This window comes from Artemia franciscana, chromosome 1 (assembly GCF_032884065.1).
Source record: "Artemia franciscana chromosome 1, ASM3288406v1, whole genome shotgun sequence".
NCBI lineage: Eukaryota > Metazoa > Arthropoda > Branchiopoda > Anostraca > Artemiidae > Artemia > Artemia franciscana.
In genome coordinates this window covers 51,977,380-52,005,307 of record NC_088863.1, presented here as the reverse complement: position 1 = coordinate 52,005,307, position 27,928 = coordinate 51,977,380, and the positions used below count along the sequence as shown (strand labels likewise).

The 27,928-nt window shown below is 36.0% G+C and overlaps 1 protein-coding gene across 1 annotated transcript in view; it reads right to left on the bottom strand.

The window, feature by feature from the left end:
- Nucleotides 1-27,928, bottom strand: part of LOC136031165 (neural cell adhesion molecule 2-like) — a 277,308-nt gene that overhangs the window by 41,684 nt on the left and 207,696 nt on the right. The window contains exons 8-9 of the mRNA XM_065710513.1: nucleotides 8,929-9,106; nucleotides 48-166 (exon numbers count right to left, since the gene is read on the bottom strand). Of these exons, the coding sequence (XP_065566585.1) occupies nucleotides 48-166; nucleotides 8,929-9,106 (297 nt within the window). The remainder of the gene's footprint in view (nucleotides 1-47; nucleotides 167-8,928; nucleotides 9,107-27,928) is intronic.

Below are 27,928 nucleotides of genomic sequence, written 5' to 3'. Positions count from 1 at the left end.
CAAAGCGAAGTTCAACTGAAACCACAAAAATGCTTCGATATTCTTACCTTGACTGGTTTGTATTTGATTTTAACTTCATCAACTGAGTCGTGGCTTTCAATTTGATATTGAACTCTGACACCATCTATAAACGGCGAAGTTTTCAGCATCCCCATCGTTGGACGTCCTAAAAGAAAAAACAATAGCATTCTAGCTATGCTAAAAGATAATATAAAGATGCTAGAAATCATATAGGACCAAAAATCTTTAATTGAAGGATAGTGAGTTTGGAGGGGTACCAAGATATTTACTCCTAGAGGAGCAGAAGATTCTGAAAGATTTACGACATTTTTTCCATTTTCCCTGGGAGGTCCTTTGAGTCAAACGTTTCCATCTATGAAGACTGATCTTTTGCAACGATACTAAGATAGTGACCCAATTCACATTCAATTAAACCCACTCAAGCTTTTCAAACCATTGATTGCAAAATATCGAGATAAATTGTGTCCTTTAGTCCCCAGCTTAATAGGATGGCACAAATATCATCTGAATAACCAGCATTCGAAATTTCCGTATCTTAGGGTGATTCTCCGGCTGAAAGAATTTATCGCAAGATTGGGACAGGGAATTCGACAACAATTTAGCTGAGCGACTTAAACTTTGCATTTTTTGTCGAGGCATAGACTCCAACTCGATTTTTAAACCTGATTTCACTAATTTCCCTTGATAAAAAAAAAAAAAAATAACTGATCTTTTAAGGTGATTTAAGAAGGTCAAATGGAGAAACTAGGGTGTCCGTAGGTTTGTAAATATTATCGGATAAATTTGCTTTTGTGCATTCTAGAGGTTTGCTAATGAGGATTCTGCGGATGGTTCATCCGCGTACGATTGATGTTACTTGGGATTGGGAAAGGAATCAACCACAATTAAAAATGGCGCAGATTTTGCTTCAGATATTCATTTATTTTAAGGGTGAAAACACAAATTAGGGAAAAACACTCCTATTGGCTAATGGTTTGTTCTGGAGCCCGGGAGCTCACCTCAACCCTTAGGCTACTTAGGGTGTATTATATTTTCTAGTAATTTTATTACGCTACTGTAAAGGGTATAAAGAGCTTTTCACTAAATCATAACGCTGTTGAATTAGGTGAACGAAACCTCAAATAACAAACCAAAAATCCCAATTAGGGCCGAGGAATGCTCTTTAAAGTGCTTAACTGTACATCTTCCGCTGATTTTACATATGCTTTATATAGGCCACACAGAATTAACTTTAACAAGTTAGCAAGAGTTGAGTCCCATGATAAAGAAGAAATAAGAGAGAAAAAGAGTCTAAATTTTGGCAGATTTTTGTGTGGCAAAGCTCTTGGTTATTGAAATTATGAGTAAAAAAATGACAAAGTGAATAGTGAATATTTGATAAAGAAGATATTTTAATATAAATTAAAAAAGGTAATATCTCTATCAAGTAATTATGATATTATAGTCTGTCTTCACATACATTAGGCAGATCTAACATCTTTTTAGCATACATGCACAGTATAATTCAATCCAGTAACTAAGAGGGGATAAGGAACAATTGCAGAAACTTGTAAACACTTTCCAGGACATACACAGCTCAATTTCTGAAAGTGATTAAATAAAAAAAAACAAGTTTTTTTAAATGAAAGTAACGAGCGACATTAAAACTTAAAACGAACAGAAATTACTTCGTATATGAAAGAGGCTGCTTCCTCATCAACGCCCCGTTCTTTACGCTAAAGTATGACTCTTTCTCTCAATTCTTCTTTTTAAAACAATAAAAAACTTTAGCGTAAAGAGCGGGGCGTTGATTTCAGTTAAAAAAACTTGTTTTTTTTTATTTAATTTCTGAACGTTTTTGAATCAATGCATGTTTTGATTTTGGCTCTCCGCAGAGGAATAATTAAAACGAAATTTGTATATTTATTTTTGTTGGCTAAATGGCTTTCTCATAACTTTGATCGAATGATTTTGAGAAAAAAAGAGCGGGGGAGCAAGCCTAGTTAACCTCCGATTTTTTGGTTAATTAAAAAGGCAACTAGAACTTTTAATTTTTTACGAATCTTTTTATTAGTAAAAGACTTACGTAACTTATAAATTAGCTTACGTAAAGAACTTTGGTATTCTCATGTTTTTATTGCATATATGAGCGGGTTCGCCCCCTCGTCAGTACCTTGCTCTTTACACTAAAGCTTAAATTTTGTCCCAATTCATTAAGAATGACCCCTGAATCACAAAAGCCGTAGAATAAATAGTTGAAATTACTAAAAATACTTTAGCGTAAAGAGCGAGGTATTAGAAGGAGGTGAGCCCCTCATATGGGTAATAATTTCTGTTTGTTTTAAGTTTTAATGCTGTTCCTTACTTCCAGCTGAAAAAATTTTTCATATTTATTTTTTAATTGTTTTTTTTTTTAAATAATGCTAGTAAATCCTGCTCTCCCTTCATGGAAATTTTCTTCTCCCATGAAAAATTCTCGATGGAAAGTTCCCCCAGCATATCCCCCTCTTCTCAACCCCTCCCCCAACCAAAAAAAATCCTCCTGAAAACGCCTGTACACTTCCCAATAACCATTACTATATGTAAGCACTGGTCAAATTTTGTAACTTGTTGCCCCTCCCACGGGGACTGTGGGGGAATAAGTCGTCCCCAAAGACATAGTTATAATGTTTTTCGACTACGCTGAATAAAATGGCTATCTTAGAATTTTGATCCATTGACTTTGGGAAAATAATTAGCGTGGCAGGGGGCCTAGGTGCCCTCCAATTTTTTTGGTCACTTAAAAAGGGCACTAGAACTTCTCATTTCCGTTAGAATGAGCCCTCTTGCATCATTCTCCGACAACTGGGTCGATACGATCACCCCTGAAAAAAAAAAAAAAAAAAAAAAACAAATAAACACGCATCCGTGATCTGCCTTCTGGCAAAAAATGCAAAATTCTACATTTTTGTAGATAGGAGCTTGACTAGGAACTTCTACAGTAGGGTTCTCTAATACGCTGAATCTGATGGTGTGATTTTCGTTAAGATTCTATGACTTTTAGGGGGTGTTTCCCCCTATTTTCTAAAATAACGCAAATTTTCTCAGGCTCGTAACTTTTGATGGGTAAGGCTAAACTTGATGAAACTTATATATTTAAAATCAGCATTAAAATGCGATCCTTTTGATGTAGCTATTGGTATCAAAATTCCATTTTTTTAGAGTTTTGGTTACTATTGAGCCGGGTCGCTCCTTACTACAGTTCGTTACCACGAACTGTTTGAAACTCAACAGCTATCTGAGTTAGCGAAAAGCTACTCTTCCATTGTATAGTTTTTTTTTTCTAATTTACACGTGTGTCTTTCAAAGGAGGGGGGACGAAGTAAAGTACAAAAAAGGCAAGTAACTAAAAAAAAAAAAATAAAAACTGCTGGGGGAAAATTGTCAGAAAACCTTGATTAAGGGCAGGATCGAAGAATCCTTCTCATTGCATTCGTGTCTGGAAGAACATACTTTATTATTCTTTTTTGCAATCTGAACAGGCGACCAAAGGTGTATGAGGTAGGGCTGGACAATCTATTTCAATCTAGATTCATCAAAAAGGAAAAACCTTTAAAATCAGAAAGTTGAACCACGTCAGCCATCTGGGTTACCTAGTAAGAAAAAGACTTATACTGAGTCAAGGTTTTCAAACTGCCAGGACAGTAGCTGATGAACAACATTAAAAAAAATAGATATTTTTTTCGGAACTCTTCCACATTTGATTCAAATCTTTGAAACGACGGAGATTATTTTTTTTTCGTAATTAATAAGCCTAGTAACAATATCATCCATCTCAAAATAAAAAAAAAGAGAAGAAACCCATCAACATCTCAGAATTGTTTCCGTAATGCCCTTAATTTTTTGGATAAATCTTAAGTTTTGTTCGTATTTTTCCACCCTCTCTCTCCCCTATGTGCTTCCATATTATATTTTACTATTATAACTTTAGTTGTGTAACTTACCTATATTTATTATTCTGATCTAATAGCAAACCATCTTGCCCATACAAATCCACATACGTATAAGTAAACATAACTTCAGTCATTATATTAATATGTGCAACAGTAGAGTGGGACAAGCGTTAAGTAAACATATAAAACTAAAACCTCTCAATCTGGAACATCTTTTGTGGAAAGTCACTCAAGAGCCACTTATTTGTAGACAAAAACTTTTCCTCGTGAGGATTGAACTTGATATGTTAAACTAGGAGATAGTTTTATAAGGAATGATGTGAATCACAACCACCAAGTATTTGTTGTTTTCAGATCCTGGAGCTCATTAATTTGAATTTAATCATATCCTACCTCACGTTCAACGGCACTGCAATAGCTTGTTGAATAAGCGCAATTATTGTGTCCTATTGAACGCAGATTGAATATCAAATGAATTCATTAAAAAAAAAATTATCAAAATAATCTTTCAGCAACAAAGAACTTTAGAAACTAAGCAAAAATAGCGATAGCTTATACCCATAGATAAATACGCAAAGAATTGTCTATCAAACAGTTCGTGGTAACGAACTATAGTAAGGAGCGACCCGGCTCAATAGTAAACGAAACTCTAACAAACAGAATTTTGTTACTAAAAGATACATCAAAAGAATCGGATTTTTATGCTAATTAAATAAAAAAAACAAGTTTTTTTAACTGAAAGTAAGGAGCGACATTAAAACTTAAAACGCACAGAAATTACTTCGTATATGAAAGAGGCTGCTTCCTCATCAACGCCCCGCTCTTTACGCTAAAGTTTGACTCTTTCTTTCAATTCTTCTTTTTAAAACAGTAAAAAACTTTAGCGTAAAGAGCGGGGCGTTGATGAGGAAGCAGCCTCTTTCATATACGAAGTAATTTCTGTGCGTTTTAAGTTTTAATGTCGCTCCTTACTTTCAGTTAAAAAAACTTGTTTTTTTTATTTAATTTCTGAACGTTTTTGAATCAATGCATGTTTTGATTTTGGCTCTCCGCAGAGGAATAATCAAAACGAAATTTACATATTTTTTTTTTGGCTTAATGGCTTTCTCATAATTTTGATCGAATGATTTTGAGAAAAAAAGAGCGGGGGAAGAAACCTAGTTGCCCCCCGATTTTTCGGTTAATTAAAAAGGCAACTAGAACTTTTAATTTTTTACGAATCTTTTTATTGGTAAAAGATTTACGTAACTTATAAATTAGCTTACGTAAAGAACTTTTGTATTCTCATGTTTTTATTACATATATGAGGGGATTCGCCCCATCGTCAGTACCTCGCTCTTTACACTAAAGCTTAAATTTTATCCCAATTCATTAAGAATGACCCCCTGAATCACAAAAGCCGTAGAACAAGTAGTTGAAATTACTGAAAATACTTAATACCTCGCTCTATACTTGCGTAAAGAGCGAGGTATTAGAAGGAGGTGAGCCCCTCATATGGGTAATAATTTCTGTTTGTTTTAAGTTTTATTGCTGTTCCTTACTTCCAGCTGAAAAAAGCTTTTTCACTTTTATTTTTTAATTGTTTTTCCTGAGGGAGGTGAGCCCCTCATATGGGTAATAATTTCTGTTTGTTTTAAGTTTTATTGCTGTTCCTTACTTCCAACTGAAAAAGCTTTTTCACTTTTATTTTTTAATTGTTTTTTTTTTTTTTAAATAATGCTAGTAGCCTATATCCTGCTCTCCCTTCATGGAAGTTTTCTTCTCCCATTACAAATTCTCTAAGGAAAGTTCCCCCAGCATATCCCCCTCTTCTCAACCCCTCCCCCAAACCAAAAAAATCCTCCTGAAAACGCCTGTATACTTCCCAATAACCATTACTATATGTAAGCACAGGTCAAAGTTTGTAACTTGTTGCCCCTCCCACGGGGACTGTGGGGGAATAAGTCGTCCCCAAAGACATAGTTATAAGGTTTTTCGACTACGCTGAATAAAATGGCTATCTAAGAATTTTGATCCGTTGACTTTGGGAAAATAATTAGCGTGGGAGGGGGCCTAGTTGCCCTCCAATTTTTTTGGTCACTTAAAAAGGGCACTAGAACTTTTCATTTCCGTTAGAATGAGCCCTCTTGCAACATTCTAGGACAACTGGGTCGATACGATCACCCCTGGAAAAAAAAAAAAAAAAAAAAAAAAAAAAAAAAAAAAAAAAAAAAAAAAAAAAAAAACAAATAAACACGCATCCGTGATCTGCCTTCTGGCAAAAAATGCAAAATTCCACATTTTTGTAGATAGGAGCTTGAAACTTCTACAGTAGTGTTCTCTGATACGCTGAATCTGATGGTGTGATTTTCGTTAAGATTCTATGACTTTTAGGGGGCGTTTCCCCCTATTTTCTAAAAATAACGCAAATTTTCTCAGGCTCGTAACTTTTGATGGGTAAGACTAAACTTGATGAAACTTATATATTTAAAACCAGCATTAAAATGCGATTCTTTTGATGTAGCTATTGGTATCAAAATTCCATTTTTTAGAGTTTTGGTTACTATTGAGCCGGGTCGCTCCTTACTACAGTTCGTTACCACGAACTGTTTGATTTTAAACATATAAGTTTCATCAAATTTAGTCTTTGTCATCAAAAGTTACGAGCCTGAGAAAATTTGCCTTATTTTGGACAATAGGGGGAAACACCTCCTAAAAGTCATAGAATCTTAACGAAAATCACACCATCGCATTCAGCGTATCAAAGAAACCTGTTGTAAAAGTTTCAAGCTCCTATCTATAAAAATGTGGAGCTTCGCATTTTTTGCCAGAAATCACGGGTGCGTGTTTATTTGTTGTTTTTTTTCCCGGGGATCATCGTATCAACCTAGTGGTCCTAGAGTGTTGCAAGACGGCTCATTCTAACGGAAATGAAAAGTTCTAGTGCCCTTTTTAAGTGACCAAAAAAATTGAAGGGCACCTAGGCCCCCTCGCACGCTCATTTTTTCCCAAAGTCAAGCGATCGAAATTTTGAGATAGCCATTTTGTTCAGCATAGTCGAAAATCATAATGACTATGTCTTTGGGGATGACTTACTCCCCCACAGTCCCCAGGGGAGGGGCTATTAGTTACAAACTTTGACCAGTGTTTACATACAGTAATGGTTATTGGGAAGTGTACAGGAAGTGTTCAGGGTTTTTTGGTTGGGGGGGGGGGGGTTGAGGGGAAGGGGTTATGTGGGAGGATCTTTCCTTGGAGGAATAGGTCATGGGGGAAGAGAAATTCAATGAAATGGGCGCAGGATTCTCTAGCATTACTACAAAAAAAAAACAATGAAAAAACAAACATGAAAAAGTTTTTTCAATTGAAAGTAAGGAGTAGCATTAAAACTTAAAACGAACAGAGATTATTGCGCATATAAGGGGCTCTTCTCCTCCTAAATACCTCGCTCTTTATGCTAAAGTAATATTAGTAATTTCAACTATTTATTCTACGGCCTTTCTGATTCACGGGTCATTCTTAAGGAATTGGGACAAAACTTAGGCTTTAGTGTAAAGAGCGAGGTATTAACGAGGGGAAAAACCCCCTCATATACATAATAAAAATGTAAGAATATAGAAGTTTGTTAGGTAAGTTAATTCTTGAGTTACGTATATTTTTTACTAATAAAAACGGTCGTTAAAAATTAAAAGCTCTAGTTGCATTTTTAAGTAACCGAAAAATTGGAGGGCAACTAGGCCTCCTTCCCCACCCCTTATTTCTCAAAATCGTCTGATCAAAACTAAGAGAAAGCCATTTAGCCAAAAAAAGAATTAATATGCAAATTTAATTTTAATAATTTATGTGCGGAGAGCCAAAATCAAACATGCATTAATTCAAAAACGTTCAGAAATTAAATAAAAGAACTAGTTTTTTTAATTGAAAGTAAGGAGCGACATTAAAACTTAAAACGAACAGAAATTACTCCGTGTATGAAAGGGGCTCTTCCCTTCTCAACGCCCCGCTCTTTACGCTAAAGTTTTTTACTGTTTAATAAAATAGAATTGAGAGAAAGATCTGTAAAAGAATGAATTACAACTTATCGAGCTGTGAAGGAAAATGAGCCATTAATTGATTGCAACAGGTCTCAATAAGTTCTTTTGAAAGCGGTTACGATTGTTTATTGAATGCCGAAAATTACTAAAAATCAATTATAATAGGCTTCTTAAATGCAGGGATGATGTAGTACTACTACTACTAATAACTCACTGCAGATCCAAGCCACCTGAGGCCAACACAGCTACGCACACTCCTCCTCAATCCCAATCTATTTAAAGCCTCCCTTTTTACATCCCCCCAAGAAGTTCCCATTTCTATTAAATCTTTCCTTACGACATCATTCCACCCTCCTTCAGGGACGAAACCTGCTTTTCGTTTGGAGCTAAATTGTTGACCGACAAGGACTATCTTTAGTAAAAATAAATTTTCATGGATTCCGTGTAAACAATTTTAAGTTTTTATTTTTGCACAACCGATGTTTTGTAGCAGATCTAGACCTCAATACCTCTCCCCCCTTCCGTAAAAATTATTACCTACCTATAGTACATTTTGAAAATGATATTCCTCATTGATCAAGATTAATTACTTAAATGATGGAATTGGATTGCACAATATACAGCATTTATGTGTTTTGTTCGCCTTTTTTGTGCATAGCTTTGCCTTCTATTCAGACTTCACTACTTCTGTTTATCTTTCTTCTCCTCCCATTGTGTAACGGGTAAACTAGTAATATACTATCGTATACTATACTTTTGTAATGCTACTATATTTGGTATTTCACACGGTGCGTGGGTGTTTGATAGTTTTTGTGTTTTTTTTTGTTTTTTGTTTTTTTACAACTAACAAAATATTCAACTGGACCGACAAAAAAATCAGGGAAGATGAAGCCGTCTGTCTTCCCCTGTTAAAACCCTTGCTTGTTGTCACCGCAAAATAAACTATATATTTTTCTTTTAGTAACTCAAAGAAGAGACCTTACCAGTAACCTCAATATCCGCTTTGGTTTCTCCAATACTGTTCATAGCAATGCAGCTGTAATTTCCGAAATCCGAAGATTTGACAGACTTAATTGAGAGAACATGTTTGGACCCATTCTTCATAACCTTTATTCTTTCTGCGTCAATAGCTACTGGCTCATTGTTCTTTATCCATGTCACCTAAAAGAAAAAAGAGGATCTTAAATACTTGATCGGTTATTTTATATATTGGAAACAAGCTATTAGAAAGGGGCAAATACAATAAATGCCTTAAAATAGGATAGTAAACAAAACACAGAGGAAAAATCTTCAATCAAAATAGTTGGTACCATCTTTGTTTAGCTAAAATTGACGTTTGAGGAACGCAGAATTAAAAAAGTATTGTCAAGCTTCTGGTTCTTATGAATATTAAATAAAAAAAGAAAACAAGTTTTTTGAACTGAAAGTAAGGAACGACATTAAAACTTAAAACGAACAGAAATTACTCCGTGTATGACAGGGGCTATTCCCTCCTCAACGCCCCGCTCTTTACGCTAAAGTTTGACTCTTTCTCTCAATTCTACTTTATAAAACAGTAAATAACTTTAGCGTAAAGAGCGGGACGTTGTGGAAGGAACAGATCCTTTCATACACGGAGTAATTTCTGTTCGTTTTAAGTTTTAACGTCGCTCCTTACTTTCAATTAAAAAAAATTGTTTTTTTTATTTAATTTCTGAATGTTTTTGAATTAATGCATGTTCGATTTTGGCTCTCCGCAAATGGATATTTATAACGAAATTTGAGTATAATTTTTTTTTTTTTTTGCTAAATGGCTTTCTCTTAGGTTTGATCAAACGATTTTGAGAAAAAGGGTGGGGGAGGAGGCCTAGTTGCCCTCCAATTTTTCGGTTACTTAAAAAGGCAACTAGAATTTTTAATTTCTAATGAACGTTTTTATTGGTAAAAAATATATGTAACTTACAAATTATCTTACGTAACGAACTTCTATATTCATATATTTTTATTCTGTATATGAGGGGGTTTACCCTTCGTTAATGCCTCACTCTTTAGACTAAAGCTTTAATTTTACCCCAATTCTTTAAGATTGACCATTGAATCACAAAGGCTGTAAAATAAATAGTTGAAATTACTAAAAACACTTTAGCGTAAAGAGCGAGGTACTTAGGAAGAATTGAGCCCCCCATATGCGTAATAATCTCTGTTCGTTTTAAGTTTTGATACTGGTCCTTACTTTCAGAGGAAAAAACTTTTTCATGTTTATTTTTTCATTGTTCTGTTTTTTAAATAATGTTAGAAAATCCTGCGCCCACTTCATGGAATTCTTCTTCCATAACAAATTCCTCCAAGGGAAAATCCTCTCAGGTAGCCCCCTTCCTTCAACCCCCCCCCCAAAACAAGAAATACCCTGAAAAGGTCTGTACACTTCCCAATAACCATTACTGTATGTAAACACTGGTCAAAGTTTGTAACTTGTAGCCCCTCCCCCGGGACTGTGGGGGAGTAAGTCAGCCCCAAAGACATAGTTATTATGTTTTTCAACTATGCTGAACAAAATGGTCATCTAAAAATTTTGATCCGTTGACTTTGGGAAAAAATTAGCGTGGGAGAGGGCCTAGGTGCCCTCCAATTTTTTTGGTCACTTAAAAAGGGCACTTAAACCTTTAATTTCCGTTAGAATGAGCCCTCTCGTGACATTCTAGGACCACTTGGTCGATACGATCACCCCTGGGAAAAAAAACAACAAAAAACAAACAAATAAACACGCACCCGTGACCGGTCTTCTGGCAAAAAATACGAAGTTCCACATTTTTGTAGATAGGAGCTTGAAACTTTTACAATAAGGTTCTCTGATGGTGTGACCTATATTAAGATTATATGACTTTGAGGGGGTGTTTTCCCCTATTTTCCAAAACAAGACAGGCTCGTTCCTGCCTTGGAACGAATTGGAAAATTTTCCAAATTTTCTCAGGCTCGTAACTTTTGATGAGTAAGACCAAATTTGATGAAACTTATATATTTAAAATTAGCATAAAAATTCAATTCTTTTGATGTATCTATTAGTATCAAAATTCCGTTTTTTAGAGTTTCGTTTACTACTGAGCCGGGTCGCTCCTTACTACAGTTCGTTACCACGAACTGTTTGATAAAAGAAACATTTTAACGACAAATAATACGGTTCCAGTATTTGTTTTGTGTCCCGAGATAATTAATGTCGTATCCAAAATCTCCACACGTAGAAGTTCATACATGACTGACGGACTGTTCAGGCCAATTTTATCATGTCGATAAAAGAATGATTGGTGATGCCTATGCCTATTTGTGGGAGATTTTCTACCAAGGAACATTTTACAGGAGGAGAGAAGCCTCCAGGGGCAATTTTACACGGAAGAGGGGGGATTTCTTGATGTGGTTGAACAACGGTCAGAAGTTAAGCCAACAACAAGAGCTAAGAGCTCATATGGCACTTGTGACGAGGTCGGAAGAGCCAAGAGCTCATATGGCATGAGCTCTAGCAAAATTTTAAGAATCAATAGATTGCTTTAAAGGGAAAATCAGAGGCTTAATGCCGGTCAGGATTAAAAATAAGAGCTCTGAGTCACGAGGTCCTTCTAAATATCAAATTTCATTAAGATCCGGTCATCGGTTCTTAAGTTAAAAATGCCACAAATTTTCTAATTTTTCCAAATTAACAACCCGCAGCTCCCCCAAAGAGAACGGATCCGTTCCAATTATGTCAATCATGTATCTATAGCTTGTGCTTATTCTTCCCATCAAGTTTCATCCCGATCTCGCCACTCTAAGCGTTTTCCAAGAATTCCGGTTTCCAAGATTTCCGGTTTCCCCACTCCAACTCCCCCCAGTGTCACTGGATCTCGTCAGGATATTACATAAAAAAAAACTAGTTTTTTTACTGAAAGTAAGGAGCGACATTAAAACTTAAAACGAACAGAAATTACTCCGTATATGAAATGGGTTGTCCCCTCCGCAATCCCTCGCTCTCTACGCTAAAGCTTTTAATTGTATTAAAAAGCAGAATTGTGACAAAGAGTCAAACTTTAGCGTAAAGAGCGAGGGATTGCGGAGGGGACAACCCATTTCATATACGGAGTAATTTCTGTTCGTTTTAAGTTTTAATGTCGCTCCTTACTTTCAGTTAAAAAAACTAATTTTTTTTTATGTAATTTCTGAACGTTTTTGAATTAATGCATGTTTGATTTTGGTTCTCCACACATAAATTATTAAAATGAAATTTGAATATTAATTCCTTTTTTGGCTAAATGGCTTTCTCTTAGTTTTGATCAGACGATTTTGAGAAATAAGGGATGGGAAAGGAGGCCTAGTTGCCATGCAATTTTTCGGTTACATAAAAAGGCAACTATAAATTTTTATTTTTAACGAATTTTTCTATTAGTAAAAAATATACGTAACTTAAGAATTATATTACGTAACAAACTTTTATATTCTTTAATTTTTATTTTGTATATGAGAGGGTTTTTACCCTCGTTAATACCTCGTTCTTTACACTAAATCGTAAGTTTTGTCCCAATTCTTTAAGAATGACCCCTGAATCAGAAAAGCCGTAGAATAAATAGTTGAAATTACTAAAAATACTATAGCATAAAGAGCGAGGTATTTATCTCCTCCTAAATACCTCGCTCTTTATGCTAAAGTATTTTTAGAACCCCTCATATGCGTAATAATCTCATTTCGTTTTAAGTTTTAATGCTACTCTTTACTTTCAATTGAAAAAAAACTTTTCCATGTTTGTTTTTCTTTGTTTTTCTATAGTAATTTTAGAAAATCCTGCGCCCTTTTCATTGAATTTCTGTTCCTCCATGACATATTTCTCCATGGAAAGATCCTCCCACATAGCCCCCTCCCCTCAACCCCACCCCCAAAACCAAAAAAAAATCCCCTGAAACCGACTGTACACTTCCCAATAACCATTATTATATGTAAACACTGGTCGAAGTTTGTAACTTGCAGCCCCTCCCCCAGGGACTTTGGGGGAGTAAGTCATTCCCAAAGACATAGTTATTATGGTTTTTGACTATGCGGAACAAAATGGCTATCTCAAAATTTTGATCTGTTGACTTTGGAGAAAAAATGAGCGTGGGAGGGGGCCTAGGTGCCCTCCAATTTTTTTGGTCACTTAAAAAGGGCACTAGAATTTTCCATTTCCGTTAGAATGAGCCCTCTTGCGACATTCTAGGACCACTTGGTCGATACGATGACCCCTGGGGTAAAGAAAAAAAAACAAACAAACAAATAAACACGCACCCGTGATTTGTCTTCTGGCAAAAAATACGAAATTCCACATTTTTGTAGATAGGAGCTTGAAAATTTTACTACAGGGTTCTCTGATACGCCGAATTAAGATTCTGTGACTTTTGGGGGTGTTTCCCCCTATTTTCTAAAATAAGGCAAATTTTCTCAGGCTCGTAACTTTTGATGACAAAAACTAAATTTGATGAAACTTACATATTTAAAATCAGCATGAAAATCTGATTCTTTTAATGTATATTTTAGCATCAAAATTCCGTTTTTTAGAGTTTCGTTTACTGTTGAGCCGGGTCGCTCCTTACTACAGTTCGTTACCACGAACTGTTTGAAAAGAAAATAATTCGGTATTTTGGGGTTTCTGACATTATTACTCCTTTGCGGAAGTTAGGCTCAAAATTGGAAAAGGATTATATTTTTTCTCTGGGCCCCTTCCACCTCTTAGTTCGTTTATTTTCCCGTTAGTTTTCACCTGTTTTCGCTTTATAGTTGTGTTATCTCTTAGTAGTTCTTTCGTTAGTTGAGTTATGGTTGTGGTATATATGTTTTATCGCTCGTATAGTTGTGTTATTTTCAAATTATACTCCATAATAGAGAGGCTCCGAACACCCAGCATTGTATATTAAGCTCTGAATTTGACGTTTTTTTCTAACGTGGCCAGATTTGTCCTGCGCCCTGCGCCCTTTTTATTGAATTTTTCTTCCCCCATGACATATTTCTCCAAGGAAAGATCCTCCCACATAGCCCCCTCCCCTCAACCCTACCCCCAAAACCAAAAAAATCCCCCTGAAAACGTCTGTACACTTCCCAATAACCATTATTATATGTAAACACTGGTCGAAGTTTGTAACTTGCAGCCCCTCCCCCAGGCACTGTGGGGGAGTAAGCCATCCCCAAAGACATAGTTATTATGGTTTTCGACTATGTTGAACAAAATGGCTATCTCAAAATTTTGATCCGTTGACTTTGGGAAAAAAATGAGCGTGGGAGGGGGCCTAGATGACCTCCAATTTTTTTGGTCACTTAAAAAGGGCACTAGAACTTATCATTTCCGTTAGAATGAGCCCTCTTGCGACATTCTAGGACCACTTGGTCGATACGATGACCCCTGGGGAAAAAAAACAAAAAACAAAAAAACAAACAAATAAACACGCACCCGTGATTTGTCTTCTGGCAAAAAATACAAAATTCCACATTTTTGTAGATAGGAGCTTGAAACTTCTACAGTAGGGTTCTCTGATACGTTGAATCTGATGATGTCATTTTCGTTAAGATCCTACGACTTTTAGGGGGTGTTTCCTCCTATTTTCCTAAATAAGGCAAATTTTCTCAGGCTCGTAACTTTTGATGGGTAACATTAAACTTGATGAAACTTATATATTTAAAATCAGCATTAAAATGCGATTCTTTTGATGTAGCTATCGATATCAAAATTCAATTTTTTAGAGTTTTGGTTACTATTGAGCCGGATCGCTCCTTACTACAGTTCGTTACCACAAACTGTTTGATAAAATTAGAGTTATAAAGCACAAGATCAAACATCAAATTTCATTACGATCTGATCACCCGTTGGTAAGTTGCAAATACCTCATTTATTCCAATTTTTCCGAATTACTTCCCCCCCCCCCCTCAACTCCACCAAAGAGAGCGGATACGGTCCGGTTATGTCAGTCACTTATCTTGGACTTTTGCTTATTCTTCCCATCAAGTTTCATCCTGATCTCACCGCTTTAAGCGTTTTCCAAGATTTCCGCCCCCCCCCCCAAATGGCACTGGATCCGGTCAGGATTTAAGATAAGAGATCTGAGTTACGAGGTTCTTCTAAATATGAAATTTCATAAAGATCCGATCATTTCTTCGAAAGTTGAAAATACCTCATTTTTTTAATGTTTTAGAATTAGCCCGTTCCCCCCAACTCCCCCAAAGAGAGCAGATCCGTTCCGGTTATTTCGATCACGTATCTAGGACTTGTGCTTATTTTTCCCACCAAGTTCCATTCCGATCCCTCCATTCTAAGCGTTTTCCAAAATTCTAGGTTCCCCCCAACTCCCCCCAATGTCACCAGATCCAGCCGGGATTTAAAATAAGAGCTCTGAGACACAACTTCCTTCCAAACATCAAATTTCATTAAGATCTGATTACTCCTTCGTAAGTTAAAAATACCTCATTTTTTCTAATTTTTCAGAATTAACCCTCCCCCCAACTCCCCCAAAGAGAGCGGAACCGTTCTTGCTATGCCAATCACGTATCTAGGACTTGTGAGTATTTTTCCCACCAAGTTTCATCCCGGTCCCCGGCTCTAAGCGTTTTGCAAGATTTTAGGCTCCCCCCAACTCCCCCCAATGTCACCGGATAATTTCAGGATTTAAAATAAGAGCTCTGAGACACGATATCCTTCGAAACATCAAATTTCAATCAGATCCGATCACTTTTTCATAAGTTAAAGTTCTAATTTTTCAGAATTAACCCTCCCCCCCCCCAACTCCCCCAAAGAGAGCGGATCCGTTCCGGTTATGTCAATCACGTATCTGGGACTTGTGCTTATTTTTCCCACCAAGTTTCATCCCGATCCCTCCACTCTAAGCGTTTTCCAAGATTTTAGGTTTCCCCACCCAAACTCCCCCCAATGTCACCTGATCCGGTCAGGATTTAAAATAAGAGCTCTGAGACACGATATCCTTCCCAACATCAAATTTCATTAAGATACGATCACCCGTTCGTAAGTTAAAAGTACCTCCTTTTTTCTAATTTTTCCGATTTAACCGTCCCCCCACTCCCCCCCAGATGGTCGACTTGGAGAAACGACAATTTCTACTTTAATCTGGTTTGGTTCCTGATACGCCTGCCAAATTTCATCATCCTAGCTTACTTGGAAGTGACTAAAGTAGCAAAACCGGGACAGTCAGAACGACAGAATTTGCGATCGCTATATGTCACTTGGTTAATACCAAGTGCTATTAAAATAAATAAATAACCGAAAGTAAGGAGCAGCCTTCAAACTTAAAATGAATAGAAGTTGTTCTGTATATGAGGGGGATACCACTTCCTCTAACCTCGGGTTTACGCAAACGTTAGATTTTCGTCACAATTCTTTAAGAAAGACCAATCAAGCACAAAGGCCATCGATTTTGAATAAGAAGTATTCAAAAGAACCTTAAGACTTTTGCATAAAGAGCGAAGGTTGAGGAAGGGCAGCCCACCTAAAGCATGGAATAATTTCGATTTGTTTCATTTTTAATTTTACTCCTTACTTTCAGTTAAAAAACAAAAAACATCTTAAGTGTCTTATTTGCACAAAAAAGGATACTAAAAGTTATGCTAATAAATATGAAAAAAAGCAGGGATATGGACCCTTAAATATAATCTTAATTAGAGAATTTATATATAGTAACAAAGAACAAAAATTTTTCTAAACAATACATTTTTAAACATACCGTTTCCCCCCTGATTTTGGGATTGTTGGACAGATAAATAGTTCATTTTTTTGCCATTTTACAGCGTAATCCAACTAAATACTAACCTGTTATGAATTTTGTTAATAACAAGAAAACAAACTACTTTATTGTAAAACAAAGAAGCATGGATAAATTCATATTAAAGACAAAACATAAAACCAACAGTCAATTAAAAATATGTGAGCTATTCTGCTTTTATATATTTTAAAAGCCAATTTCTAATTTACCCTTTTTTGTTTGCACTGTTCAATTGTTAAAGTTGTCGCAAATGTGTTTTGTATTAATTTTAACATATTCCCTTTTTGAAAGTTTTGTCTTATTATAAGATTAAATAAAAAAAAAACAAGTTTTTTAAATGAAAGCAAGGAGCGACATTAAAACTTAAAACGAACAGAAATTATTCCGTATATGAAAGGGGCTTTTCCTTCTCAACGCCCCGCTCTTTACACTAAAGCTTGACTCTTTCTCTTAACTCTACATTTTAAAACAGTAAAAAACTTTAGCGTAAAGAGCGGGGCGTTGTGAAGGAAAAGCCCCTTTCATATACGGAGTAATTTCTATTCGTTTTAAGTTTTAATGTCGCTCCTTACTTTCATTTAAAAAACTTGTTTTTTATATTTAATTTCTGAACGTTTTTGAATCAATGCATGTTTTGATTTTGGCTCTCCGCAGAGGAATAATTAAAACGAAATTTGTATATTTATTTTTTTTTGGCTAAATGGCTTTCTCATAATTTTGATCAAATGGTTTTGAGAAAAAAAGAGCGGGGGAGGAAGCCTAGTTGCCCTCCGATTTTCGGTTAATTAAAAAGGCAACTAGAACTTTTAATTTTCTATGAATCTTTTTATAAGTAAAAGATATACGTAACTTATAAATTAGCTTGCGTAAAGAACTTTTGTATTCTTATGTTTTTATTACATATATGAGGGGGTTCGCCCCCTCTTCAGTACCTCGCTCTTTACACTAAAGCTTAAATTTTGTCCCAATTCATTAAGAATGACCCCTGAATCACAAAAGCCGCAGAATAAATAGTTGAAATTACTAAAAATACTTTGGCGTAAAGAGCGAGGTATTAGGAGGAGGTGAGCCCCTAATATGGATAATAATTTCTGTTCATTTTAAGTTTTAATGCTGCTGCTTACTTCCAGCTGAAAAAAAAACATTTTCATTGTTTTTTTTAGCAGTAATGCTAGTAAATCCTGCGCTCCCTTCATGGAAATTTTCTTCCCCCATGACAAATTCCTCGATGGAAAGTTCCCCCAGCATATTCCCCTCTTCTCAACCCCTGCCTCCAACCAAAAAATCCTCCTGAAAACGCCTGTACACTTCCCAATAACCATTACTATATGTAAGCACTGGTCAAAGTTTTGAACTTGTAACCCCTCCCACGGGGACTGTGGGGGAGTAAGTCGTCCCCAAAGACATAGTTATAAGGTTTTTCGACTACGCTGAATAAAATGGCAGTCTCAAAATTTGGTCCGTTGACTTTGGAAAAATAATTAGCGTGGGAGGGGGCCTAGATACCCTCCAATTTTTTTCGTCACTTAAAAGGGGCACTAAAACTTTTCATTTCCGTTAGAATGAGCCCTCTTGCAACATTCTAGGACAACTGGGTCGATACGATCACCCCTGGGGAAAAAAAACAAACAAACAAATAAACACGCATCCGTGATCTGCCTTCTGGCAAAAAATATGAAATTCCACATTTTTGTAGATAAGAGCTTGAAACTTCTACAGTAGGATTCTCTGATACGCTGAATCTGATGGTGTGATTTTCGTTAAGATTCTATGACTTTTAGGGGGTGTTTCCCCCTATTTTCTAAAATAACGCAAATTTTCTCAGGCTCGTAACTTTTGATGGGTAAGACTAAACTTGATGAAACTTATATATTTAAAATCAGCATTAAAATGCGATTCTTTTGATGTAGCTATTGGTATCAAAATTCCATTTTTTAGACTTTTGGTTACTATTGAGCCGGGTCGCTCCTTCCTACAGTTCGTTACCACGAACTGTTTGATTGTTATTCGTCAAACCCGCAAGGACTGGAGTTTCGGCAAAAGTGTGAAAATTTTTTCTTTTAATCAGTTACAGGAAACATTGAAGCAAAAAGACTTACATTTTCTCTTTTCTTTCAAAGTTAGATCCATTGGGAATTTTTCAAGCAATTCCAAACATTGTCAGCACCAGATTCCTCCTTCCTCCAAAATAATGGAAAACCTAGCTCAGAAGAAAACGAAACAAAAGAAGAAAAATCGGCAACGAAACATGTGCCTTTTTCTATCAATGCTAGGTAACTTAACCACGAGGGGTCTCTGAGTCTTGAAACCAGTAATCTGGTTTCAATCAGAGGACTGTTACTTAAGAAAAGTGATTGCAAGGATCTCAGAGTTACTACCCAAAACTTTTATATGGGGTGAAGCAGCATGGTACAGCGCGGTTCTACCATGCCTTCTCAAATCCACAACAAATTTCCATAAGTGGGTTTTCTTGATTTTAGATTTTCACCAATGTAGATGCCAATTTTGCAGATAGGCTACGTGGATTTCCCAGGGGAATTCAATTGAACCCAATTTCTGTATTGGCGGATTGGAGAGAAATTTATATTTTCTTCGGGGTGGGGCTGAGTCTTCCTCTGCGTGCGACCTTGAGCTTTAGTGTTTGTTGATATAATGAATTAAAGGTATCTTTCTCGATTTATTAATGCATATTGATTTAATAGCAACTGTGTAGTTACTCTACAAATCAAGAAAGACTTGTAACCAGTAAAATACGAAAACCAAGATATCAAGGTGAACTGCAGTTGAGAACGTCAAATTAAATGATCATTAGTGCGTAATAGGTACAACCCTAAATTGCCCAAGAAATAGCATCCATCAAATAATCTGTGAATATATTATTGTACACTCAATAATACAATTATAATAACACCTTTAATTAGAGTGGAAATACGAGTTTTATAAACATGCATACCAGACCAGTTATCAAAATACCGTATCTCCCATTTAATAGAATTTGTTAAAGGGCAACTTTCTGCTACGAGGTAACAGCTATAATTCGCACCAGGAAAATATAGTTATATCGACTTGATTCATTAGTTTAAAGCCTATCCATTCATCCAGCCAGCATACTGATATTATATACTTTTTTTTTTATTAGAGAATGATCTAATCTCACTTAGATAATTCTCTAATAAAAATGTATGTAATATCAGTATGCTTAATATCATAAACTTAAAAATAAGATCTCTCTCGTTTGTTCCACACGTTCCAGGCGGATTTATCAATGGAAAAAAAATTGCAAGGCAAACTTTAAGCATTTAACTCGGTAAGTGGATAAAGCTGGGTCTCAGCCAACAAAAGATAAAACAACTGAATCTTATGTTGAGATAAAATTTAAAAAAACGTTTTTTTTAACTAAAATAAGGCCCAATATTAAAACTTACAACGAACAGAAATTATTACGTATATGAAGGGGGTTGCCCCCTCCTCGACCAGACACTCTTTACGCTAAAGTTTTTTTTAGTACTTTGAAAGCTTCTTATTGTTCTAATTAAACGACCCTTGTGTTTCAGGAGGAATTCTTAAAGAATTGAAACAAAATTCAAACTTGAGCGTAAAGAGCGAGATGTTGAGGTGTTGTTCGTTTTCAGTTTTAATGTTACTCCTTACTTTCAGTTGAAAAACTCGTTTTTTTTATTTAATTTCTGATCTTTTTTAAATAAAAGGGAGCTATTTGGGAGGATCTTTCCTTGGAGAAATATGTCATGGGGGAACAGAAATTCAATGAAAAGGGCGCAGGATTTTCTAAAATCACAATAAAAAAAAACAATGAAAAAGTAAACATCGAAAAGTTTTTTCAATTGAAAGTAAGGAGTAGCATTGAAACTTAAAACGAACAGAGATTATTACGCATATGAGGGGTTCTAAAAATACTTTAGCATAAAGAGCGAGGTATTTAGGAGGAGATAAATACCTCGCTCTTTATGCTATAGTATTTTTTGTAATTTCAACTATTTATTCTACGGCCTTTCGGATTCAGGGGGTCATTCTTAAAGAATTGGGACAAAACTTACGATTTAGTGCAAAGAGCGAGGTATTCACGAGGGTACAAACCCCCTCATATACATAATAAAAATTTAAGAATATAAAAGTTTGTTACGTAAGCTAATTCTTAAGTTACATATATTTTTTACTAATAAAAACATTCGTTAAAAATTAAAATTTATAGTTGCCTTTTTATGTAACCGAAAAATTACAGGGCAACTAGGCTTTCCCCACCCCTTATTTCTCAAAATCGTCTGATCAAAACTAAGAAAAAGCCATTTAGCCAAAAAAGGAATTAATATGCAAATTTCATTTTGATAATTTATGTGTGGAGAGCCAAAATCAAACATGCATTAATTCAAAAACGTTCAGGAATTACATAAAAAAAAAATTAGTTTTTTTAACTGAAAGTAAGGAGCGACATTAAAACTTAAAACGAACAGAAATTACTCCGTATATGAAATGGGTTGTCCCCTCCGCAATCCCTTGCTCTTTACGCTAAAGTTTGACTCTTTGCCATAATTCTAGTTTTTAAAACAATTAAAAACTTTAGCGTAAAGAGCTTATTTTTCCCACCAAGTTTCATCCTGATCCCTCCATTCTAAGAGTTTTCCAAGATTTTAGGGGGTATTTCCCACTTTTTGAAAATCAGGCAAAGTTTTTCACACTCGTAGCCTCTGATGTGTAACGCCAAACTTAAAGAAACTTATATATTTGAAATCGCCATAATAAGCCGATTCTTTTGATATATCTTTTAATAGTCAAAATTCCATTTTTTTAGAGTTTCGGTTACAATTGAGCCGCGTCGCTCCTTACTTTCAGTTCGTTACCACAAACTTTATGATAATAAACCCGTAGGACTGCATAAATAGACTATACCAACAAGAGCTAAGAGCTCATATGGCACTTGTGACGAGGCCAGAAGAGCTAAGAGCCAAGAGCTCATATGGTATGAGCTCTAACAAAATTCTAAGAATCAATAGATTCATTCAAAAGGAAAATCAGAGGCTTAATGCCGGTCGGGATTTGAAATAAGAGCTCTGAGTCACGATGTCCTTCTAAATATCAAAATTCATTAAGATCCGATCACCCGCTCGTAAGTTATAAATATCTCATTTTTTCTAATTTTTCCTCTCCTTTAGCCCCCCAGATGGTCGAATCTGGGAAAACGACTTTATCAAGTCAATTTGTGTAGCTCCCTGACACGCCTACCAATTCTCATCGTCCTAGCACGTCCAGAAGCACCAAACTCGCCAAAGCACTGAACCCCTCCCCCAAACTCCCCCAAAGAGAGAGAATCCAGTACGGTTACGTCAATCACGTATCTACAACATTTGCTTATTCTATCCACCAAGCTTCATCCCGATTCCTCCACTCTAAGCGTTTTCCAAGATTTCCGATTTCCCCCTCCAACTCCCCCAAATGTCAACAGATCTGGTCGGGATTTGAAATAAAAGCTCTAAGACATGAATTCCTTCTAAATATCGAATTTCATTAAGATCCGGTCACCCGTTCTTAAGTTAAAAATACCTCAATTTTTCTAATTTTTCCAAAATAGCACTCCCCAGCTCCTCCGTAGAGAACAGTTCTGTTCCAATTATGTCAATCACGTATCTAGAACTTGTGCTTATTCTTCAAATCCAGTTTCATCCCGATCTCACCACTCTAAGCGTTTTCCAAGATTTCTGTTTCCCTCCTCCAGCCCTCTATGTCCCCGGATCCAGTTCGAGTCGAAAATGGAGCATCTGAGACATAAGATCCTTCTATATATCAAGTTTCATTAAGATCCGATCACCTATTCGTAAGATAAAAATACCCCAATTTTCACGTTTCCAAAAATTCCGGTTTCCCCCTCCAACTCCCCCCAATGTCACAGGATCTGGTCGGAATTTAAAATAAGAGCTTTAAAGCACAAGATCCTTCTAAATACCAAATTTCATTAAGATCTGATCACCCGTTCGTAAGTTACAAATACCTCATTTTTCCGAATTACTCCCCCCCCACTCCACCAAAGAGAGCGGATCCGGTCCGGTTATGTCAGTCACGTATCTTAGACTTGTGTTATTCTTCCCAATCAGTTTCATACTGATCTCCCCGCTTTAAGTATTTTCTAATATTTCCGGTCCCCCCAACTGCCCCCCAATGACGCTGGATCCGGTTGAGATTTAAAATAAGAGATTTGAGTTTTGAGGTCCTTCTAAACATGAAGTTTCATGAAGATCCGATCACTCTTTCGTAAGTTAAAAATACGTCATTTTTTCTAATTTTTCAGAATTAACCCTCCCCTCCCCCAATTCACCCAAATAGAGCGGATCCGTTCCAATTATGTCAATCACGTATCTAAGACTTCTGCTTATTTTTCCCCACCAAGTTTCATCCCGATCCCTCCATTCCAAGAGTTTTCCAAGATTTTAGGTTTCCCCCTCCCAACTCCCCCCAATGTCACCAGATCCGGTCGGGATTTTAAATAAGAGCTCTGAGACATAATATCCTTCCAAACATCAAATTTCATTAAGACCTGACCGACCGTTCGTAAGTTAAAAATACTTCATTTTTTCTATTTTTTCCAAATTAACCCCCCCCCCCGATTTTCAAATCGAGAAAACGACTATCTCTAAATTAATCTGGTCCGGTCTCTGATACGCCTGCCAAATTTCATCGTCCTAGCTTACCTAGAAGTGCCTAAAGTAGCAAAACCGGGACCGACAGACAGACCGACAGAATATGCGATTGCTATATGTCACTTGGTTAATACCAAGTGCCATAAAAACTTGCAGAGGAAATATAAAACCTTAAACAGTCATGCTTGAAAATAATGCTAGAACATTCTTCTGATCTGTTATTAAGATAATTGAGGTGTTACTCTGGTACAACAATCCTTAAAATTAGCGAAAAGTGGCAGCAAATGGGTCCCTCCTCCCAAAGAAAAACAACAACAAACAATCCTACGAATGACTACAATGTCTCGACGAATTTGTCCCCTCTACTTTCCTTTGGGAAAAAATTAATGCTCACGTAGCTGAAGTTGAGTAAACTATCCATCTTGCACGTGAACTGTCAAAAAGCGTCGTCACTTTTGAATGGACGGAAACGGAAATATAACTTTGTTATATTTCACGCTTTGAGAAAAAGAAGTTAAACAATGTGGATTGAAAAAACGATATTGACAACGTGAATATTGACAATATACATATACAAATGATAACATTTAATCATCTTTGTCAATAAATTACGGCTGAATGTCAGATGTTGATTGATTATTATTGCGATCATCCTCAAGATCACTCTTCCAAATGTTCCAAATAAAAGAGAGAAAAAAAGGAATCAAAAATGGATGCTTTAGCAATTTTATTAAATTTCTTTCAAGGAGAAACTCATTATGCCGTCTACCGTCCCTGCAGAGCTACTACTTTAACACATAGTTTACTTGGAAAAATTTATGACTAATGAAAAACCGTTTTTCCACTAGATTGAATAAAAAAAAACAAGTTTTGTTAAATGCAAATAAGGAGAGACATTAAAAATTAAAACGAACAGAAATTATTCCGTATATGAAGGGAATTGTCCCCTCCTCAACACCTCGCTCTTTACGCTAATGTTAGACTCTTTTAAAACAGTTTAAACTCTACTTTTTAAAACAATAAAAAAAAACTTTAGCGTAAAGAGCGAGATGCAGAGGAGGGGACAACCCCTCTCATATACGGAATAATTTCTGTTCATTTTAATGTCGCTCCTTACTTGCAGTTAGAAAAACTTGTTGTTTTTTATTTAATTTCTGAATGGTTTTGAATTAATGAATGTTTTGATTTTGGCTCACCGCACATGAATAATTAAGACGAAATTTGCATATTTTTTTTTTTTTTTTTTTTGCTAAATGGCTTTCTCATAATTTTGATCGGACGATTTTGATAAAAAAAAAAGGGGTGGCGGAGGAGGCCAAGCTGTCCTCTAATTTTTGATTACTTAAAAATGAAACTAGATTTTTTTATGAACGTTTTTGTTAGTAGTAAACATAATTACCTTACTAATTAACTTACGTAACGAACTTCTATATATATGTATTTTTATTACATATATGAGGGGGTTTGCCCCCTCGTCAATACCCCGCTCTTTACACTAAAGCTTGAATTTTGTCCTAAATCTTTAAGAATGACCCCTGAATCACAAAGGCCGTAGAATAAATAGTTGAAATTACTAAAAATACTTTAGCGTAAAAAGCAAGGTATTGTGGAGGAAACGAACCCCCTTATGTACGTAATATTTTATGTTCGTTTTAGGTTTTAATGCTGCTCATTACTTCCAGTTGAAAAAAAAAATTATTTATTTTCTCACTTTTTTTTAAATAATAGCCTACTAGGAAATCCTGCGCCCCCTTCATGGAAATTCTCTTCCCTCATGATAAATTCCTCCATGGAAAGATCCTCCCACTTAACACCCTCCCCCCGAACCATCCCCACCCCAACGCAAAAAGTCCCACTGAAAACGTCTGTACACTTCATAATAACCATTACTATATGTAAAACAATGGTCAAATTTTGTAACTTGCAGCCCCTCCCCCAGGGACTGTGGGGGATTAAGTCGTCCCGAAAGACATAATTATTAGGCTTCGACTAAGCTGAACAGAATGGCTATCTCAAAATTTTGATCCGGTGACTTTGGGGAGAAAGTGTGCGTGGGAGGGCGGCCTAGGTGCCCTCCAATTTTTTGGGTGACTTATAAAGGGTGCTAGAACTTATAATTTCCGTTAGAATGAGCCCTCTCACCACATTCTAGGACCATTGGTTTGATACGATGACCCCTGGGAAAAAAAAAAAAACACACACAAAAAAACAAATAAACACGCATCCTTGATCTGTCTTCTGGCAAAAAATACAAAATTGCACATTTTTGTAGATAGGAGCTTGAAACTGCTGCAGTGTAGTTCTCTGATACGCTGAATCTGATGGTGTGATTTTTGTTAAGATTCTATGACTTTTAGGGGGTGTTTTCCCCTGTTTTCTAAAATAAGGCAAATTTTCTCAGGCTCGTAATTTGTGATGGGTAAGACTAAACTTGGTGAATTTTATACATTTAAAAGCAGCATTAAAATCTGATTCATTTAACACGACTATTGATACCCAAATTCCGTTTTTTTTTGTTTCGGTTACTACTGAGCCGGGTCGCTCCTTACTACAGTTCGTTACCACGAACTGTTTGATTCAGACACAATCGGGTTTTTGCGCTTTTCTTGTTGGCTCAAAATTTGATTACTTCGTATATGAAAGAGGCTGCTTCCTCATCAACGCCCCGCTCTTTACGCTAAAGTTTGACTCTGTCTCTCAATTCTTCTTTTTAAAACAGTAAAAAACTTTAGCGTAAAGAGCGGGGCGTTGATGAGGAAGCAGCCTCTTTCATATACGAAGTAATTTCTGTTCGTTTTGAGTTTTAATGTCGCTCCTTACTTTCAGTTAAAAAAACTTGTTTTTTTTATTTAATTTCTGAACGTTTTTGAATCAATCCATGTTTTGATTTTGGCTCTCCGCAGAGGAATAATTAAAACGAAATTTGCATTTTTTTTTTTTGGCTAAATGGCTTTCTCATAATTTTGATCGAATGATTTTGAGAAAAAAAGAGCGGGGGAGGAAGCCTAGTTGCCCTCCGAGTTTTTGGTTAATTAAAAAGGCAACTAGAACTTTTAATTTTTTACGAATATTTTTATTAGTAAAAGATTTACGTAACTTATAAATTAGCTTACGTAAAGAACTTTTGTATTCTCATATTTTTATTACATATATGAGGGGGTTCGCGCCCTTGTCAGATCCTCGCTCTATACACTAAAGCTTAAATTTTGTCCCAATTCATTAAGAATGACCCCAGAATCACAAAAGCCGTAGAATAAATAGTTGAAATTACTAAAAATACTTTAACGTAAAGAGCGAGGTATTAGGAGGAGGTGAGCCCCTCAAATGGGTAATAATTTCTGTTTGTTTTAAGTTTTAATGCTGTTCCTTACTTCCAGCTGAAAGATTTTTTCATATTTATTTTTTCATTGTGTTTTTAAATAATGCTAGTAAATCCTGCGCTCCCTTCATGGAGATTTTCTTCCCCCATGACAAATTATCGATGGAAAGTTCCCCCAGCATATGCCCCTCTTTTCAACCCCTCCCCCAACCAAAAAAATCCTCCTGAAAACGCCTGTATACTTCCCAATAACCATTACTATATGTAAGCATTGGTCAAAGTTTGTAACTTGTTGCCCCTCCCATGGGGACTGTGGGGGAGCAAGTCGTCCCCAAAGACATAGTTATAAGGTTTTTCGACTACGCTGAATAAAATGGCTATCTCAGAATTTCGATCCGTTGACTTTCGTAAAATAATTAGCGTGGGAGGGGGCCTAGGTGCCCTCCAATTTTTTTGGTCACTTAAAAAGGGCACTAGAACTTTTCATTTCCGTTAGAATGAGCCCTCTTGCAACATTCTAGGACAACTGGGTCGATACGATCACCCCTGGGAAAAAAAAAACAAAAAAAAAAAAAAATAAAATAAACACGCATCCGTGATCTGCCTTCTGGAAAAAAATACAAAATTCCACATTTTTGTAGATAGGAGCTTGAAACTTCTACAGTAGGGTTCTCTGATACGCTGAATCTGATGGTGTGATTTTCGTTAAGATTCTATGACTTCTAGGGGGCGTTTCCCCCTATTTTCTAAAATAACGCAAATTTTCTCAGGCTCGTAACTTTTGATGGGTAAGACTAAACTTGATGAAACTTATATATTTAAAATCAGCATTAAAATGCGATTCTTTTGATGTAGGTATTGGTATCAAAATTCCATTTTTTAGAGTTTTGGTTACTATTGAGCCGGGTCGCTCCTTACTACAGTTCGTTACCACGAACTGTTTGATATTACACCAACAGGTAAACAAAATAAAGGCAATCTTAGGCGATAATATGATTGCCAGAAAAAACAAGAGCTAAGAGATCATACGGCACTTGTAACGAGGTCGGAAGAGCCAAGAGCACATATGGCATGAGCGCTAATAAAATTCTAAGAATCAATAGATTGATTTAAAAGGAAAATCAGAGGCTTAAAACAGTCGAGATTAAAAATAAGAACTCTGAGACACGAGGTCCTTCCAAGTATAACAATTTATTAAGATCCGATCCCCCATTCGTACGTTGAAAATACCTCATTATTTTAATTTTTCCTCTCCCTTCAGCCCCCCCCCCTAGATGGCTGA